This window comes from Conger conger, chromosome 5 (genome assembly GCF_963514075.1).
Source record: "Conger conger chromosome 5, fConCon1.1, whole genome shotgun sequence".
NCBI classification, from domain to species: domain Eukaryota; kingdom Metazoa; phylum Chordata; class Actinopteri; order Anguilliformes; family Congridae; genus Conger; species Conger conger.
Genome location: NC_083764.1, coordinates 43865591 through 43886651, shown reverse-complemented (window position 1 = coordinate 43886651; position 21061 = coordinate 43865591). Strand labels below are relative to the sequence as shown.

General features: G+C 42.3%; 1 protein-coding gene and 1 long non-coding RNA gene across 2 annotated transcripts in view; one reads left to right on the top strand and one right to left on the bottom strand.

Moving 5' to 3' along the window:
* LOC133129114 (glypican-1-like) overlaps positions 1 to 12163 on the bottom strand; it is a 75926-nt gene extending 63763 nt beyond the window's left edge. Inside the window, exon 1 of the mRNA XM_061242958.1 lies at positions 11494 to 12163. Within this exon, the coding sequence (XP_061098942.1) occupies positions 11494 to 11674 (181 nt within the window). The 5' untranslated portion in view covers positions 11675 to 12163. The remainder of the gene's footprint in view (positions 1 to 11493) is intronic.
* Positions 12164 to 14060: 1897 nt separating this feature from the next.
* On the top strand, positions 14061 to 19457 carry LOC133129115 (uncharacterized). The gene is made up of 3 exons (XR_009708798.1): positions 14061 to 15126; positions 18244 to 19221; positions 19313 to 19457. It is a non-coding gene; the product is annotated as an uncharacterized LOC133129115 (long non-coding RNA).
* Positions 19458 to 21061: the final 1604 nt, after the last annotated feature.

Here is a 21061-nt window from a genome sequence, read left to right as displayed (position 1 = left end):
GTTCCATGTTTTCGCCATTTGTGGATAATGGCTCTCACTGTGGTTCGCTGGAGTCCCAAAGCTTTAGAAATGGCTTTATAACCTTTTCCAGACTGATCTCAATTACTTTCTTTCTCATTTGTTCCTGAATTTCTTCAGATCTCGGCATGATGTCTAGTTTTTGAGGATCATTAGGTCTACTTCACTTTGTCAGGCAGGTCCTATTTAAGTGATTTCTTGATTGAGAACAGGTGTGGCAGTAATCAGGCCTGGGTGTGACTAGAGAAATTGAACTCAGGTTTGATAAACCACAGTTAAGTTATGATTTAACAGGGGGGGCTTTTCTTTTTCACACAGGGCCATGTAGGTTTTTTCTCCCTTAATAATAAAAACCTTCATTTAAAAACTGCATTTTGTGTTTACTTGTGTTGTCTTTGACTAATATTTAAACAGAATCCTGCAGGGGATCAGAAAGGATCTCCGTTGTGGTTATGAAGGATGGGATACTGGGGAAAGTGCTTTGTCACGATTCGGTCGTCCATGGAGACGCAGGCAGGGTGCTTGGTCAGCACCACCCCCGGCCCCCCACATTGAGACGGAGAGAACACGTTCCGGTCTGGAAGCCTGATTAAGAGGACTTGGTATTAGGGAGGGGGAGGAGGCTAGATGGGCTTTCAGGCACAAGTGTGTGTATGTGTGTGTGTGTGTGTGTAAGTGAGTATGTGTGTCTATGTGTGTGTATGTGTGTATGTGTGTATATGTGTGTGTATGTGTATATATGTGTATGTGTGTATGTATGTGTGTATGTGTGTCTATGTGTGTGAGTATGTGTGTGTGTGTGTATGTGTGTGTGTATATATGTGTGTGTGTGTGTGTGTGTGTGTGTGTGTAATATAGGGTTCATATGTCCACAGCAGAGGTGCCCCCGAGCTCCATAAACCCAACACACTTTGATCCAGATTTTGATTTGAATGTGGGCTGGATGTTGGGTGGTGCAGTGGGTACTGGTGGTGGTGTTTAGTGACAGGCGTGGGCCATCTCCTGGAGCTTGTCACCAGGCCTTTTTGTCTGGGAGGGAGGGCATAGCTGCTATGCTAACAGCAAGCCCAGAGCTAGCCCCATCCAAACCCAGTCCGGTCCAGACGGACCCGGAGCTAGCCCCATCCAAACCCAGTCCGGTCCAGACGGACCCGGAGCTAGCCCCATCCAAACCCAGTCCGGTCCATACGGACCCGGAGCGGTATTTATGGAGCCGAAAGGCAGGCGACAGCAACGCTGGGGTGATAATGAGGCCCCGAGAGCTCTGTAAAATGTGAGAGCGTGGCGAGGCCGAGATGGTGGACGCCGTCTGACACGGCGATATCAACCGCCCGCCGTGCGCTGCCGACACCCTCTCCTCGTGCGGGTCGGAGTCCGGGCCTGAGACTGTCCGCCCGTCACCAGGAGCGAGCCACGGGACAGCCAGGGCGAGGAAAACACCGTAACAGCGGATATTCACAGCAATCATTAAGGTCCTACAGCACAGCCTGTAATTATCACTGCGGTACAATTTCTGTTATTTTGGCACTGCATTTCAGCACATTGGATTTGAAGTGAAACTATGAATATGAGGTTAAAGTACAGTCTGTTACCTTGAGGGTATTAACACTTAGTGAGCACTTTATTAGGTAGACCTGTACTTGTAAATGCAAATATTTAATCATGTGGCAGCAACTAAATGCATACAAGCACGCAGACATGGTCAAGAGGTTCAGCTGTTTGGGGAATGTCAGAATGGGGAAGCAATGTGATCTAAGAGACTTTGACCGTGGACTGATTGTTGGTGCCAGACAGGGTGGTTTGAGTATCTCAGCAACAGCTGATCTCCTTGGATTATCATGCACAAGTCTCTAGAGTTTGCAGAGAATAGTTTGCAAAAAACAAAAAACATCCAGTGAGCAGCAGTTCTGCGGGCATAAAAATATGTTGTTAATGACAGAGGTCAGAGGAGAAGGGTGACAAAGCTGACAGGAAGGTGACAAAAACGCAAATAACCACACATTACAACAGTGGTATGCAGAAGAGCATCTCTGAACACACGTGTCAAACCTTGAAGTGGATAGGCAGTAGAAGTCTAAAAAATAATGAATAGCAAATAAAGTGTCACTGAGTGTATATCCATATCAAGGAATTACATCCCTTCTTACATTACTTTAGCCAGCTGTCTAATTACTTTTGGTCCACTAAAAGTCTCCCCGCTTTAGTGGACCAAAAGTAATTGGACAGCTGGCTCCTCAGCTGTTTCCTATTAGTCAGAGCAAGAAGAGAAATTGTACCACTGTCCAAATATATATGGACTGCACCGTATAGCAACACCGCATTCATTCTCCAAATCAATCAACACGCTGGAGACCGTGGTTAAAGGAGCAACATTCCTAACGCCGTGAAAGCCCCACCGGAACGATCGGGGCAGAGACGTCGGCGTTCCCGCCGTTCCCCCGACCGCTCTCTCCTCCCCCGCTGCACAGATAACAGCTGCCTCTCTGCTGCTGTAATTTGACATCATTTCTACCTTCGATCCTAGCTTTTCCATCCAAAATATTTCTGGTAATTGAGCCCACCTCTGAAGAGAAAAAGACAACAGAAGCGCTGCCAAGCGTCCCGGAATTAACGAGAACGGTGCGCAGGCTGGGGAAGCGGTTGATATGGCGCTAATCGCCGGTGATAACAACCGACGAGCCGTTATGCATTCAGACTCATCCGCGGCTCTCCTCCCTGCAGAAATGAACGGTTTCTCAGTAATCCGGGGAAGGAAAATGTGATTAAAATGCACGCGTATTTAAACAAAGCAGGTTAACAGCTCACTGTGCTCAGAGCCAGCAGTCGAAATCACGACCACCAGCTTTCCAATATCAGTTTTATGTCATGGCGAGAACATTTCGACATTTCGCCATTTCAGGGAGGAAGGCCCAAGGAGGTAGTGTAGGAGTTGGACGCTGTCCATTAAATTGCTGCTGTCATTTACGCACTATGAAAGGAAAAGCCTTTAAAAATCCAACGGGAGGAATCTGTGAAATAGTCACCGAAGGACGCCATTTCGCATTCGAAAGCTAATGTGGGTTCTGACTTAAAAAGACGGCTCCTTAAGCTCGATTTATAAGGACTCCTATCCTATCGACCGCACTACCCGGGAATAATAAACTCCGGTTTTCCCACAAGGACGCGGCCGGCATTCCTCGGCTCTTGGTCGTACGCATTTTACAATGGAAAATGAATTCGCGCTGGAGTTAACAGATAAGGCCCAAGAGTGCGTTTCATTTAATTACTGGACATCTGCCATGCCTTAAGACGTCGCTAGCAGAAAACAGTAGTTTGCGGTTCATCCTCTGTAATCCTTTAATTCTGTCGACAGCGTAACAGAACAGTTCAGGCTACGGTAATGACCGCTCCTGCCTTCTGCTGGATTCTGTACATTCCATTGGAACAATTCTAACAGTACATAAACCAAGTACAGCCACGGCTAATTTCACACACATTAGACGTATTTCACCCTCATACAGATACTGTGAGCCCTGTGTGTTTTTGTGTTTGCTTGTTTATTATCTTCTGTACTGTGGATTATGAATGCGATATACCAGTATTCAAACCACGGGCTATGAGATCAATCAATTAATCAATCAATTGCTTGGATTGGTATTCAAATGCTTTTTAATTCACAAAATACATGAAGGGCAATGTACCATTTTATTCATTACCATCAACAGTCATAAAGAAAGCCAAAGAACCCAGTGTAAAATAATGAGCTAAATACTATTAATCAATATTTTCCATTTTCATGCCTGATAGTGTCAGTAAAATGGAAATCTCTGCAATGAGTCATTGTTTACACAAACAGCACACAAACTCACACACTGCTTGGAGGAAAAAGTTGGTATCGAGTTACATGAATATTCAACCTTGGGAGCCAGGAAATATTTGAATATCAATTTAGATCTGCATCCCTAGTTTGCACATGTACTATAACAGCCTTGAAGCAAAACGCAGTGATCACACCACCGTAAGATGGTGTCTGAGGTAACAGGATAGCATGACTCATTGGACTCGTTGGAAAGGTTTTTTAATCAGCTCTAAGGACTCATCGGACGAGTAGCGATAATTCTGATTCCCAGCTAACACAAAACATCCTCGCAATGCCGCAGTCGCGCAGTGGCAATTTTATAATATTAGCAAAACATTGTGAGAACATTTTGTGTTAGCTAGGTTTTCTAGTGTGTGCCTGCTCAGGAACAATATGAGAACTAAATGGGATAGAACAGAACAGGCTGGAGAAAGCACAGCAAGAGCGAGTGCCGTCGTGTACAGAGGGAGAACAGTACAACTGTTCAAAGGCCAATGAGACAACTCTGGCCTATTCATGGTGGGTCAGTGTAACAAGGGGCTGTAATTAGCCCTTTAAAGTGCGAGACCGCAAATGGAACTGGAATGTTCTTAAATGGGTAGTTCACTCAAAAATTTAATTGAAGTATGTTTCCATTTACCCAGAGTACTATCTATCCATCCAGATGGTTTCTGATCTAGATTTCACAACTTTTTTTATATGCAGTTCAGAGTGATATATTGGACCTTTACATTTTTTAGAAATGTAATGCCACTGTAACTCACAAACATCAACAGAGCTCAGAAATGCACATTTTAATCCAGAACCATTTCTTCTATTCGGGGCTCACCAACTGTGTCTGCACGAGCAGAAAACACACCAGTATTCTGGGCCAATGCTGTCAGTGCACTGCTTACCATAAAAAAGGAGTGGTCCATAGAGGTCAATTTTATTGCAGTGAACTGCATCTAAAAAAAGTTGTGAAATCAATCAAATTTGTCACATCTCAGCAAAACTATTCGGATGGATAGATAGGATCCACCATGGATCCTATGGATCCAAACAGATATTCATAAATGTTTTTGGTGAAATGCCCCTTTAACTGAACACTCTAATGCTGATATAAAAATGTCTACTGGTAACTCAAAGCAAGTTCTAGAACACTAGAACATTTCAAAGGGCTAAGCATCTAATAGGACTAAAGTCATAGGTACTGCCCTCTAACACCTCTGGAAAGCCTCAGCACGCAGGGTTGTACGGGTGGGGGTTAGACAGTCTGTACACCGCTCTTATCTGTAAAGCGCTGATAAATACACGGCAGGGGGGCCGGGCAGATCTCTCTCATCATGTCAGCAGCTTCTCATCCCTCACGAGTCCCGCGCTTATTGATCATATCGCACCGTAACTCCAATTAACACTAATTAAAGACCGCGCTGATCCACAGCCCTGCTGCGACGACATTCAGTCGCTCTCTCTCTCTACCTCGTCTCCTTTTTCATCCCTCTCTCTCGGCCTCTTTTCCGCCCACCACCTCTCTGCATGGAGTCGACTGACAGGCAGCGAAACCCCCAGGTCTTTTAGGTGTGCGGAGGTGAAGCTGAGAACGCTTTCAATGTCACAGCTTTTTAAAGAATACAAGCCTTCTATAACCCACCCGTAACCGTAGTGGAACAGGGTGCGGAGAGGATAACAGACCGCCGGACAGGATAACTGAGTGCTTCAGTTCAAATCGATTCAGAGATTTTTGGGAAGGAGTAAGTGCTGTTGTGTAATTTGGCTATAGATCCAGTCGGTAATGCGTCATAGTCTTGTAGGCGGAGCCTTCCGAGGGGGAAAGCAAACCTGGGTCTGCCATTGTTCTGGATAGGGAGCCTTTGAAGATAATTGCTAGTTCAGTATTTTAATGAATAACAATGTCAGCAAATAATAAGACATTATACGCATTTAGCAGACGCTCTTATACAGAGTGGCATACAATAAAGTGCAAATTCAATCATTATATTTAGATACCAGCAGAGGAATTTTGGCGAAAATAAACACAACAGGACTCGGGTGCTGTACTTATGCGGTTACACAGTGGATAGAGGATCAAACTCTCTAGCCTGAGGGTATCACACCCTGGCATCGTCTTCTATCTTATGAAATCCCACGTCAACTACACTATGATCCATAACCATGACAAGTAGACTAACTAGCTAGACTAACTAATCAGACATCAGACTACCCTAGTTGATCATAATCTCTCGTTTTCACTTTGTTGTAGAAACGGTGTTCAAAATGTCATTTTATAGGCTAATGCTGTTAGTTGTTGTTAGCCATGGCCTTCTTGGCAATTAAATAAAAGTGCACATCCAGGTTTTAAACACGTTTCCTCTGCAGTAAGGCACACAGTGGCTTTCTGGAACCATGAAAGTAAAAATGAAAACTAGCAAAGAAGATTTATGCAACAGAAATGGTCTTTTTGTTTTATGAACAGAATGGCGGTGGCCCCATCTTCGTCTCCAACCACATGCCAATCCCTCATATTTTTTGCCAATTATTATTTTGCTGAACCACAATTCTGCTATATAGATTGAAAGCCATTTCTGCAGGCCTATCTGTTTCATGTTAACAGCTCTGTGGTAATGGCAATTCCAGTGATGAACAGCCAAATACAGACCCTGGATCTCCAATATAATTAAAATCTCCTGATCCAGCCTACTTTCCCTCTCTCGACCAATCAAGTGTGAACGTGGTGGCATCACAACTACGGTACAAGAACAAAGGTGTGACTAACTGAACAAGTAAAAGTCAGATACGACTTCAATGCCATCAGTATGTTCTAAATTTATGCATGGTACATTATACGTCTAAACTGAGAATTGAAAGGGGATTATGGAACATTGCAAAAATTGAAGATTTAGAAAAAAGAACAGATGAAATGCATTAAGTTCAAAAATCTAAAATGTAGACACAGGCCTGTATTATGTGTCACTCAGAAATGTACTTTTCCAACTTGACAAATGTGCAAAGCGCTTAAGACTGACGCATTTCATGTGCCTGACAGCCAATGAACCACTCTCCTTTAAAAAAAATCAATATTGCCTAATCACTGCCAAGACAGCCAGATAAAAAGAGGAAAGGCAGCCTCGATAGCAAACTGAAGCGGTATCTTATCAGAAAAACTAATTTAGGAGACGGTCACGTGACTTGGCTTGCGCCTACAAAATGCCCCACAATGCTCCTACGGGATGGACATCTGTTTGGCAGACCGCAGGACACCAGCAGCGATGAATTAGTGACATTTGACTAAAATGGGAGCTCAATAGCTGTGTAATATCAGCTGGTTATCATTGATTGGTCAAACAGTCTCCCTCGCTGTGAAATGTCTAACCTTTGATGTGAACTCGCTGGCAGACAGCAGGCACTGCAGAGTCCTTTATTAGGAAAAGTCGGGGGGGTGAAATATAGGTGTGTTTTCAGACTTCTCTGGCTCAGAGGAGACAGCGTGGGGATTTTTTCTAAAGCCCTGTTTACAAGCACCATGGAGGAGAGCCCAAGGGCACAGACATTTCAATCCCAGGGCTGCAAGGCTGAACATAAATGGAGGTTTGCAAACACAAGGCTATAGAATGAGTCTTGTGCCCCTGGATGGTACTGCTCCACCAAGTACTCATCTCGGATGACCCTCATCCTAACCCCAACTGATCTGTACATGACGCTGGAACTCTGGGGTATTCAACGTCGGTCCTGGGGGCCCCCTGGGTTTTTCGTTCCAACCACAATTGCAATCCCAGAATTTTTTACAAGCTTAGAGGGATTATTTACCCTTTTAAGCCATATTATGTCAGAAATACCAATGCATGCCATTACATCCCTGGTCACATTGTGCTAAATGGCCAAAAATTGCATAAGATGAGGTAAAATATTAAACTTCACAACTGAAGTGAATCAATAGGCTCCTAATTGGGTTGTCAAACACATGGGTAAGTTTTTTCATAGGCTAATTGCCTTTCCTTAAACTTAACACAATGCAGGTTTGGCTCGTTATCGTTTGCTCGGTCTTTGAATTCTTAATTATCTACCAAAGGTTTTAGTGGCCATGTGTCCACACCTTCACCAATTAGGAGTCTATTGACTTACAATTGTGGTTGGAACGAAAACCAGCATACACAGGGGTCTCCCAGGATCGATGTTGAACAACCCTGCTGATCTGCGATCGGTATTTCTAGGCACTATGCAATTCCAACAGTGCTATCTCCACCAATAAGGGTTTACATACCAGACCTGTGTCAAATACAAATACGTATTTGAATTTGAAAATGTATTTAAATACATATTTGAAGTATTTTCAAATACACAGTATTTCATGTGTAAGTGTATTTGATTTATTGAAATAATTTGAATGGAAAACCAAACACATTCACAAATAGTATTTGAGCAAACTCTGACTTCTTGGTTAGCTACTATTCAGTTTATTTTTTACCCATACAATCTTTTTAAAGTTAGCACTCCTTTACTGTATTTTCTCTTTTTTTCTGTTGTCAGTGCATTTGACAGCAATATGTACAGTTCAATCTTATACATTTTGTAAGGTCAGAATTAAGCCGTGCCTATTGCCAATTAACAATGGAAATTAGTACAAATTGACCGGGTCCATCAGCAGTCACTTGACACGTTCTCATCAAAATACAGTCCTCTATTTAGACAATTTTCAACTTTCAGAAATGAAGGGTTCTTGCATATCCAGTCTTTCAACACACAGCCTGGTGAAAGTGCGCATATTGCACCACTGGCCCAATGTGGTGAAACTATTTTTGAATAATTCCATTAAAACAAATACTTTGTGTTCAGTCTTTAAATGTTTTTCTTAAACACATATTTGAAAGTACTTTTCTTAAAGCAAATACTCCTTAAATGTATTATCAAATACATTTTGTATTATAAATACTCAGTATTTATAAATGCTGTACTTCAAATAACTCATATAAAACTTAAATATATTCAAATAATTTAATAAATTATATCGTTTTACTCAGGTCGGTTACACACAGTAAAGACATATAATTTAACAAGAATAACAAGTCCAATTCAGGCAGGCTGTGAGGAGTCAGAGATGGTAAAGTAGGAAAGTTATTCAGAGATAAATAAAGAAGAGAGAAAATGGATAGACAGGAAGAGAGTAGGACAGAACAGCATAACCAAGATGATAGAAAAGATAGAAGGGTGGAATGGAATGGACAACAAGACAGAGAGGGCATAAAATGAAAAAGAGAGAAAAAGAGGATGAAGGGGCAAACAGCAGTCCATTCGCGCCCCCTGCCCAGTGTGACATCATCGAGGACATGGCCATGCCAACAGAACAGCAGTCTGTTCACAGAGCCGGTCCATGAAATGGGGAAAAAGGTATGCTTCAAGTTCATTCTCAGTCACCAGACAAAATGCCCAGCGGGCAAAATGGCTCACTCTTTCTTTGGGGAAATAAAGTGTATGGAAACAATTGAATGAATAAATTTAAAAAAATAAAATAAGCTCAATGTTACAGAATATGACCCAAAATATGAATTTTGAGCCAGTGGTGCGCCGTGCACTGTTATGGTCATGAATAAGATATGACAGGGTCTCTGAATGATTTACTGGAATGGACTTTTCATCGCATCCTGCATATGTTGGCTTCCGCTGTGTTAGTGAGAAAGAATAGAACGACCTTCCTGGCCTCTGCCTCGTCAACTTGCAATCTTCTGCGTCCTTGGCATCGCAATCAAGCTACTTCCATCCGTGCAGAAATAACTACGCTCTCATCCAGATCTGGATCCCTCTAGTGTGCCAACTGCAGCAGAAATTGAGCTTACAGGTGTATATATAACCCACGGCACACATTCTAACTGAATAATAGATTGTGATATAAATACGCTACAAACCATCACACATATTACAAGTTTTGCAGACTCATCTATGGGCAGCCATCTGTGATTAACCAATAACAGATTTTTTATTTTTCAAAGTCAGGAAAAATGCATTTGCTGGAATGTCTGACTTCAGACATTTTCCTCTGAAAATATTATATTTTAAATTGGGAAATGAACTAACCACCGCAGTGAAATAAACCACTGAAAAACACACAACCGATTAAAGTCAAGGAAACTTCTGTATTAAATACACCACGCTTGTTTTATGAAGATATAGCTTAGATAATTCGATCCATAATTAGTTTCACTGAATGACAGTCTGTTGATAATTATGTTGCAGTTTTTATATTTGTTTTTTTTTGCTCAAATATAAATTCTAATTTGGCAAGGATAGACAGCGTAGCTATGCAGAATCCCAGACATGATACATTCTGACACTCACAGGTTCACTTATCACTTCAGACTGTTAAAATGATAAGGTAGGCTCAGATGAGTCACCCTTTTTCATCATAGTCTGTTGGGCAAAATGTTCATTAAGACGGGAAATACTGGGTCATTAAGATGGGTGTGTTTAGCATGACGGCTCTCCTGTTTCACTAGCTTTCTTTGTGTTTGTGAGAAAGGTATTCTAAGAAATGAGGGAATTGCAGAAGATGACAACAGGCAATCTTTGGTAAATCCTTATTTGTGAATCAATTTCCTGAAAGTAGACACTGAACCTGTGCACTGACGTCAGATCATTTGTGAAGTTGTCTTGCATTTAAGCTGCCTGAAAACGTGTCTCGGCCAGTCTGGAGGACCAAACCAAACCAGGGATGACTCATGGCTGGTGGCACTTTACTGTGGAACTTTTCTTGTAAATACACTCTAAAATCCACAGTGCACAGAACCCTCAGAAGATTGAGCACAGAGTCACACTCATTTCTGCTCAGATGACTCTGCTGCAAGACAGCATGAATAATCCACAGAAAACTGATCTGACCAGGACTGATCTCAAGTCACATGAATCTGAATGATTTTCAACAGTGTGAAAAAGCATGGTTTGGTAAGAGAATGGTAAATGCACATTCTGCCCTGTAACATTCACATTTTATTCAATAGATTATATTTAAAGAGTTTATATTCTAATTTCTAAGAAGACTGTCATCATGACTAGCAGAGACCTTTTTGTATGCAAGCCCTGAAAGACCAGAGCCCCCATGGGGTAATATACTGGGAGAGAGAATGAGAGAAAACTGCCTTGATGTGCAAATATTCGACCATGAGAACAAGTAGCCCGTGCCTTCCCTGACAATAATTGCAGTCTCAAGGCACCGCTTTGGTGGAGGTGGCAATAATAGATCAAATGCATCTCAGCGCAATAACTCGTCTGTTGCTATTATAAAAAATGATTTAACTGCCAGTAGCACTAACCAATACACTGAGTATATCAATACACTGAGTTTAACAGAGGGTGAAAAATGTTCAAATGGTAATCTTAACGAGGTCTCTAGAATCGTGAAAAGTTTGGGTTGGAGCTGTTGGTGCTTCTATGAGACATGCTGAGCGGCGACGCAAAACAGTTTTCCTGGATACTGTACCGACCGTTAGATTCAGAAATAATTAGCTTGATTAACGTGAGACATAGCGTGCTAAAGCAGACATACTGATACAGTATTCAGCCTACCTGTCATACAAGCAAATGTTATTACTATGAAAATATATAGCCTAAAAGCCTAATTCAAAACGGTACGGGAAAGAAATTGAAGTCAGAATAAACGTTACTCTTACCAGATATTTCCATCTGAGGAACTCCGCTCAGGCTAAAACCCTTGCCGCTGTAGAACTGCCTGACATCCGAACAGCTGCGGGCTTTGCTGCTCACATTGTCCCCGAAAACCGGACCGGTGAAGACGCAAAAAAGACAAACCCACAGTATATCCATTTTACAGGGGAGCGAAATGACCACCATACGGTTAAGTGCAAATCCGAGAACAAGTGAGAGTAATATTGGAAAGTCCTAAACTGCGAGAAGCATCCGCTCAGCTGACTGTCCGGTAACGGGGTGGTAAGCGCTGCAGTATGCCTCTAGCTAGCGGTGCTCGAGGACATCTAATACCAGCCTGTTCTTCTGAAATGTGAAACGAATTGCAAGTGTATCCTGAGACTGACTGCAAGACTTTTCAATCCTTCCAAAGGCAGTTTTGCTTCCGCACAGTAGTACAAATGAATCAGGTTACTCATATGAGTCAGTTGCAATGAGCCATGCCAGAACTAAAATGTTATTTAGGAGAAGACATGGAATACCCGAAGAGGGGGGAATTGTGTAAAACGAAATAGTTACGCATGAAAAGCGAACGAATTTGTCTAATTAAACCAGTTTTGATATTAAATGAGAAAGAGCAATCCAGCACGCAGATATGATATTCTGCTGCGTTGAAGGTATGCGCCTGTGCGTGCCAGAGCGCGAGGAGTGAGTGCACTAGCGTTCCCCGGTCGGCTTTATTGCGGAGATGCTCTCGCGGCACTGTTTCGTGGACAAGTGAAGGAGAGGGGGAGACACCACCTGCAGGGCATATACTTCGCGTTTCTGCGCGCCGCTTTCTGAAGAGCTTCCCTGCAAGAAATTACATCAAAAACTGTGGGTCGGCCAATAGGGGATTATTTTTTGCCACCACTCAATGGGGTTTCAAGGTTTGCATGTTTGCAGAGTGTATATTGCCGTATATTGCAGAGTGTTTGCTCGGCAGTGTTGCAATAGCGGTTGTGATCAGGTCGTACACCTACATTAAATATTCGCTACAACCGCACAGATTATAGATGCGATTATCAGATCATAAACAGAACATTAAATAACTTGCAAAAGTAAGTTCAAACGAATGGACCTAATAGGGCACCGCTTCTGTTGACTATTAACACCAAAAACACGGGGTGGACATCTCAGAGCGTCTTCTAAGGTTTGCTATGGCTAGTAAAACTAAAACGGTTGGGTTGGCCGGGAATCGAACCCGGGTCAGCCACGTTAAGCTTAATTTCCCTTAACTTTTCCCATTCATTTTCAACGGAAGTTCTTATCACTTCGGATGCAATATATTCTAGGCCACACGCTGATATCCCGACGCTGTACCGAGATAAACGAATGACGTGCGGATTCCTTAACCATACGAAATCGTGTGGCGCGAATCATTTCGCTGAACGGACACAACACGTACGTTTCTATAAGTCTCGTTTATTTCGATATTATTTCAGTTAGCTTGATTTGACAAACACATTAAAGAAGACGTCTTGCTTTTTCGAGGACGACACAATAAAGTTGAAAACGTATTTCAGTTTTGGTTCTTGACGGTAAGTAATTGCATTTTAATACTAACAGTTTCTTATAACAGTAGCTATGATATCGTTGCTGTCAAGGTTTTCCTACTACTAACTTATATCTGTTAAATCACAGTGAGCAAAAGCCAAAATCTAAACTTCTTGAGTGATTGAAAGACGTTTGACAATGGTTTTGAATGAATGGTTTTGAATGGAATAGGTTATTACTTCAGGTTTTACCCATAGGTTTTACCTGCGCGCATAGACGGCGCTTCCCCGAATTTTACCAATGAAATACTTACTGGGATGATCCGTAACGTTAAGTTATTTTACTTTTTTTTTCCATGTCCCAGTTCTCATTCATTATTAACGTTTATATAATAATGGCAGGTAAACGGAAGGATGTGTCTAATGTTTTGTAACTAAGTGATGTCTGTGTCCCAATACTCGTATTAACTTAATATGGCCGTGCGATCACATTAGGGTTATGTGCTTAATTCTCCCCTGGCTACATTGCTGGTGTTATGATCATCAATAGCATTGTCCCTTTTGTATATGCCTTTGATATATTGTGTAACCCTTTAAGGCTTAGGTTTATTATACTAGGCTTTTCTCAAAGCAATAAGTAGTGCCAACACCATTTGTTTATTGTCAGTAAATTAAACACCAGGTGCTGTCATTCAGAGATCTTAACAATCATCTTTGTTCCTACATTTACCATTATGATTATTGTTATCATTATGTTGTTATTATCTTTATTATTATTATCTGTCATTAACTTGCCTAAATATTTTAATTATAGAGCAGTTTCCACAATAAATATTTTGCAAATTAACACCTGAACGCTGTTACCCAGAAATTATATAAATTAAATGCATAATATATTGTATTTTGTTTGTTTGTTTGATACAATCACGACTAATCCCATTACTTCTAGTATTGCATATCTTGCAAAAAAAAAAATTAATGCAGCATGCAGTTCTGTTTCATCCTAACTAATGTTGCTTTCATGTATACAGGTGATCAACATGCAGAGGCCTGTAATTTACGTCAGGACCCTTCTGATGAGGCTGCAAAGATCAAACGCAACCCATCTCTGCAGGATAAGTCCCGTCCTCTGCGGGAAGAAGATGTGAAGTCTAACGCTTACACTGTTGTCTCTCAGAGGGGAGGGGATGTGAAGACTAACCCTTACACTGTTGTCTCTCAGAGGGGAGGGGATGTGAAGACTAACGCTTACACTGTTGTCTCTCAGAGGGGAGGGGATGTGTCTGATAAGCAGGAAGTGTTGGGGGAGTATGTGCTGCAGTTTGGTAAATCCTTCAGGTGGCTCCTGGAAAATGATGTAGGCTACACCATCTACCTACAGAACAAGGTAGAAGAGGAGGAGAAGGCAGGCACGTTCAAGCCCGAGGGCCACAGCAAGGACAGTCTGCTGTCCTTCATTCGTTATGCAGGGGGTTTTAAAGAAATTGAAGACCTCCGGCAGTATCTCTCCTCCAGGCAGCCTGCCCCCTCAGTCTCCTCAGAGGGTGATAACCTTGTTAGTTTTGGAGCCCAGGCCAAAAACACCTGGCAGCAGATCTGGGACAGCAGGACTGATGGGTATGCTGCTTTTATCATGGGCAGAAAGTGTGTAAAAAACAGCCAAATGCACAAACTGCAGCAGTACCTCCTGAAGCAGCAGACCCAGCAGGGCACTAGACCAGCTCCACCCATTCTTCATTTGGAAGCCAGAGCATGCCATCATGGAGAGAGTCAGGAACAATTACATCCTGCCATGTCTTTATGGCTGTGCCTCTTCGCAGGTTCAGTCTTCAGGTGTAGGAAGGCCAGTACTACATCTTTGCCTCCCAACTGACCTGCAAAGTTTGTAGGCGCTATTGGTTTGCTGACAAACCCCAGTGGCTGGAAAAAATTCCAAGGAGGTTCACCAACATCCTCCCAGCCTTCCTCACGTAGAAGAAGGTCCAACTGGCCTGGCTCTGCGGTTATTAGACGCTTCCTCCAGAGCGCTTCAGTATGGAACAAGGTCGCACCGAGGGCGGGGCTCCTGAACCTTCTCGAGACAGCTTGCAGGAGTCGTCGCAGCCAATCAGCAGCGGCTTGCAGGTGTGGAGGCTCAGGATCTTGACCGTGATGAGCTCCCTGGAACGAGGGATTAAAAAGTCGTTTGGGGACTTGCCGGTTCTTCTCAGCTCGAAAATGGCCTTCATATAATGTCAGCTAGCTTGCTATAGCTAACGACCGACTACTAGCAATTAATTTGCTATAGCTAAAGCTGTACTATAAATTAACTAACGTCCGTTAATGTAGTCGATATGGTTTGCATCACAGGCTTGCTTCAACATGTTTTCCTGTGGAGACAAAGAAATGATGTCAGTGAATGCAGACACATACAAGAAAATGCACACAATATAATCACGCAGCAAAATTCAACTATTCACCTTAGCGTATCGATTGATCATATTTGCACAATTAACAGTCTAACCAGAAAGGCAACGTTATGCTTCATCAACTTCATTCAGTCGCCACAAACTGTATGAGGCAAGCTAACAACGCTAACGTTGGCATATTTGATAACTGTATAATCTATTTTCATTAGTGAACACTGCCAAAGTACCGCTCTTACACTCCGGACGGGTTCGCAGAATTCCCAAAGTACCTAGTGTTGGTATGGGTAAATGAACACGCATGCGTACTAAAGCTACTATAACGGTAAAACAGCTGCATAAGTTACAGTGGCGGCTGATGGCCAGATGGCTGGTGTAGCAAACCGACCATCACCCCTGATTAAAATGCCATGCTTTACCTGTTGACCTAGGCCGTTTTGAAGCGATACACACACACCACATCGCACATAAAGATAAAGGCAGCCTGTTAAACAGGTTTAAATTGACAACCCAATCACTATGGCTATTCCATTTAAATGGAACCGCCTTCTCTTCAATTATCAACACAAAACAATACAATTACAAGAAGTCATGCAGGTTACACATGCCAATAATGTACACATCCCATATATTAACAGTCAGATGGACATCTCACGATCCATCACCTATGAATATTAATTATTCATGTATTGATTTTATATTTTTCTAAGCTATACGATTTATCATTTTTAAACGATAGATGTTGTGCCTGTGTTCATAGTCCTTAAATTCCGGTTTCAAAATATACATTTGACAGACCGACACTACCAAAACATTGTATAGCTGTACAATAATTCAAGCTCATTGATTGAAAATTGGTTCTAATTGCCACAGCCAGTGGGGGGTTATTTCCTCTCTTAACCGTTAAAAGTCCGAAATTACTCGGGGAGTAGGTGAACAGAACCTACCTCAAAAATATGGACGCAAAAGAAGACATAGACATAGACTCAAAACACCATGTTAGCTCACGATGTTACATAATTTAATATAGACTCTATCAGTTTTGAATGAAGACTAACCAGATAAAGATTTAATAGAGATGTACCTGCATAACTGTAGTAACGTTAGTTGTGCTTCCGGTGCTGTTCGGAACATCGCGCTGACGATGTTCTATAATTATTGATCAATTCACATGAGTCCAGAGGTGCGTCCAAGACAATAAACGTTCAAGGGGAACTATGTTTGAACATTCCATTTAGTTGAATAAAACTAGATGTAAGATTAAGACTTATATTTAATGATGCCAGTTAGAGGTTTTAAGGTAAGAACAAATATTACATTGATTAAAGTGTATTGTAACAGCCAAATAATTTTTGTTCTCTGTGTGTCTTACCCTTTGGCAGCCATTTCTGTCCGCGGAGCACTACCTTTTCAAATAGTTAGCTAAAGTTAGCTAATGTTCCTGGCGAAGAGTAAAAAAGTTTGAATATGTTCGCGAACGTTAGCTAAGTGTGGGATAGCCAATAAGCAACCAAACCAAATAATCATAAACCACAATCCGCAAAAGAGAAACTAGCATTCAACTAAAGTTAACTTCTGGTGGAAGCTGCCGCTTCCCTGTGTTCTGTTCTGAACACAGTGAGGCCATTTTAGCTCATTTTTTTTTCAACTGCCAGCTTGGAATTCTGAAGTACTCAGTATTCCACCGCCGGAAAATGGGATTCTTTTATCACCATTTTCAACTTCATTTGCACTTGCAGATGTAATTTTCTTCCAATTCCAAAATCCGAAATGAATGCAGCCAAATGTGTTAGCTAATAGGCTAACATTAACGTTGAGCTCGCTAGCTCAAGTCTTTCTCTAGACTTCGAATGGTCTTTGAATTTTCAAATGCTATTAACAACAGTGAATGACAATAATAAAAAATGTAAGACCAAGTGACAACGCCTCAACCATGAAACAATTGCTATAATAATCACTTTTACTCACTATCTCTCACGATCTCAATTCTCATTACAGTACAAGCAAGCCCTTTACAACCCCGAAAAAAAAAATGCCGGTGCAAGTGCCGATAGAGACAGAGCGCCACGCGTCATAATCTAAGTCCCGCCCACACCTTGGGGGAAACTTCACTTCCGGTCCCCATTGACTTTACATTGCGCAAAGGTGCCTCCTTGTCTTTTCCGTCTGCTAACAAACAAAATAAAAATGCCTAAAAGCTGTTGTGTGGTGGGATGCACTAACAACAAGGCAAAGAACCCACAACTAAGTTTTTATAAGCTGCCGAACCGAAAAACGGAGCCTAAACGAAGACAAAAGTGGATACAGGCGATAAAACGCGAGGCATTACCAGGAGGGAAACTGTGGGATCCTGACACTCAGTACGCCTACGTTTGCAGCTTGCATTTTGTCACTGGTAAGTAAAATATCCAAATGTCAGTTTTAGGCTAACTATTTCTGTAGCTAGCTAACGTTAAGCTAAAGCATTTTTACAGTATGCAACTTGTGGAATGTAGATACATCAGAAAGCTAAGCGTGCTAACAGCTAACTTGTCCCATCATCATTTTAGTTAGCCGTATCAACTGCACCCCAACTTCCCTCTATATTTGGCTCTATTTTGTATGCTAATTTTCCTCCCTCGTGTGGTGTACCTAACGTTACCCTGGAATGTCCTTTCTCTCACTCTAACTTATGTGAGGGAGAGGCAGAGAGGGGTGATAATCATCTAACGTTAGCCTAATTACCAGTAGAATTAGAATATTTTTTTAGAATTGGAATTATTTTGGCTATCTTGTGCCAACTGCCATCTATTGATTTGTTGCCTCAAAGTAATGTTACATGATTTTGTTGTTTCAGGCTCCAAAAGTAATGATGAGTCTCATCCAGACTACATTCCAAGCCTACTGCCTCACAAGACTGTAAAAACAGCCACTTCACTACGGCGGTTTCAAAATGAAAAGAAGCGTCATCAAGTCCATGTTGCCAACACCACAGCCACCACAGCCACAATTGACGACCTTCCGAATCCAAACCCACCTGAAGAACACCCAACAACAGAACAGCTTTACCAGGAGATTAATCTTTTAAGAGAGGAAAGGGATGCTGCCAGGAGAGAGAGGGGTGAGGCACAACAGAGATTTAAAGCCAGCAGTTTGAAAGAGGACGACGAGAAATGCAAATTAATGACTGGTGTATCCTGGACCGTTTTTGTTGTACTTAATGCATTCATCGCTCAGTTCATTCAACTCACTCGACTCTGCAAATTGACCTCAGAAGACCAGTTATTCCTCACACTGCTAAAGCTGCGCCAAAACACAACAACACCTGTACTGGCTCAAATGTTTGGACTAAATAGAACAACAGTTATACGTGTTTTCACCAAGTGGATAGATGTCATGTATGCCAAAATGGCATACCTAATACACTGGCCTGATAGAGAGTGCATACAAGATTCAATACCATCTGAAATGAGATTTCAGTTTCCCTGTCTGACAAGCATCATTGACTGCTTCGAAATAAGGATCGAGCATCCAAAGAAACTGAAAGCTCAGTTAGTAGACCAACATTTCAATCTACCACTACACTACAATCAGAATTTAACTGAAACACTACATTTCCCTGATATAACCTAAGATTTTGTTATGATGTTTGTGTTTCAGTGCCAAAACCTACTCAAATTATAAGAAGTGGACAACAGCCAAATATTTAATCGCCTGTCATCCATCTGGAGGCATCACCTTCCTTTCAAAAGGCTGGGGGGGTCGGGCATCTGATGTCCATATAGTTAGGCAATCTGGCTTTTTATCTTCTAGCTACCACCAACCAGGAGACCAGGTATGTACCAGTTTGTACAGATGTAGCTGGGGACATTACTTGAATGTGAAAATATCTGACCATTTTTAATCAATTGTATTCTCTATTACAGATACTGGCTGACAGGGGTTTTACTCTTGGGGAAGATTTTGCTGTTCTCGGCACCCATTTGATAATGCCAGCTTTCACTCGGGGCCGGAAACAGTTGCCTGGGAAAGATGTTGAGGAGTCACGGGTGAAATCGAACATCAGAATTCACATAGGCAAGAACTTTGTTTGAATGTATTACTGACAATTTTATTGACAAGGCTAGGCTTATTTCATACATAACAAACAAAACAGGTGAAATGTTTGTCAATATTTTGTTGTGAAAATTCATGACGAGATCAGTGATTGGGGTCCTCAAGGGACGGTTCCACATCCTGGATGGGCCGATTCCGATGCGGCTGGTGAAGAGCCAAATGGATGAAAGGCAACACAGACAAGAGGCAACAATTGACAAAATTGTTCATGTGTGTGCAGCTTTAGTCAACATGCCCAGCAGTGTGGTAAGTTAAATAAGGAACATTGCATGCTAAGGTTCTTGGGGTGATGATACAAGGGGCTACAGTTTGGGACAATATAGATGGCCAATTTTATTTTGACAGTTATGTCCCAACAAATTTTTGTCACTTATAACCCACTATGTTGTCACATAGATAGGGTCCCAGATGACAATCCCTATACCTGCTGAGGGCAATATAAACTATTGCACATGTATCATGGAATGCCTTGCTTTACAGGTCTAACTGTCCCATTGGGATCCATGAAGTACCGTCACTCTGCTCCCCTGCTCTGCTGGTCCCTGCCACAATGCCTGCTCCTCTGTTGGACCCTGCCACGATGCCTGCTCCTCTGCTGGTCCCTGCCATGATGCCTTCACTGCCAGCGCTTCCTGTTCTACTGTCATGTCTCCTGCCCTTGACTGCACTCTTGCTGTTGGCTCCGCTGCTCCCTGCCTCAGTGCCTGCATTACTGGCACTACTACAACTGCCAGGGTTGTGCTCCAGTCCCTAATCACACATCATTTGGTTAGTAAACCTCAATGCTAAGGGTTTTCCCTGGCTATCTATGTCTTCCAGAACCCGTGTAGCTTCCATGATCAGATTTGTTTAGTCATTTATTTTCCAAATTAAACAAGCTACACCATGTACCTGACTGTACAGTGTCATTCTTGGTAGAATGTGGCAGGTCCAGAAGTCTGTGATGGTTCCCACAGCAGCGCAGATGAAGTCTTCACTTCTGGGTACCCGGAAGATGACACACAACTGTGGAGTCCATGTTATGAAGTCACAGTAGTGACTCTTTGTCACAAACATCTCCATCTGCGCCTGCAAAACAATTACACATACTGTACCATCCATACTGTAATGAACTTGACCTTTCCCAGCTCTCTTCAATACCTTTCAACATTGGGGGAAAAAATGTGTATGGCATTTGCAATCAAATAAAATTGAGCTATTCATTTTTGTAATGCATTTTATACCTGGGTAAAGTAGGGGTGATGGTTCTTCAAACCAGTTGCACTCTGCAGGTGTCCACTGGGGTCTTGAAGCCACTGGTCTAGACTGCCACCCATGTCTTGGCCCCAGTTGTAGGGACACTTGGCCTCAACAACTCCCGCCCCACAGCAGTCACACATTACATAGCCATCACAAGATGCTCCAATGAATGGTTTGTCCAGTGAGACTCTGAATCCAGCCCTCTTCACCTGCAAGTTGACATGCGATGTCCCCACTTGATCATGCAGATAAATCTGGGAGGAGGTTCCTTGCTTTGGTTGGCCAATCCCTAGTGCTAACTTATATGTTTCAAGGGCGTC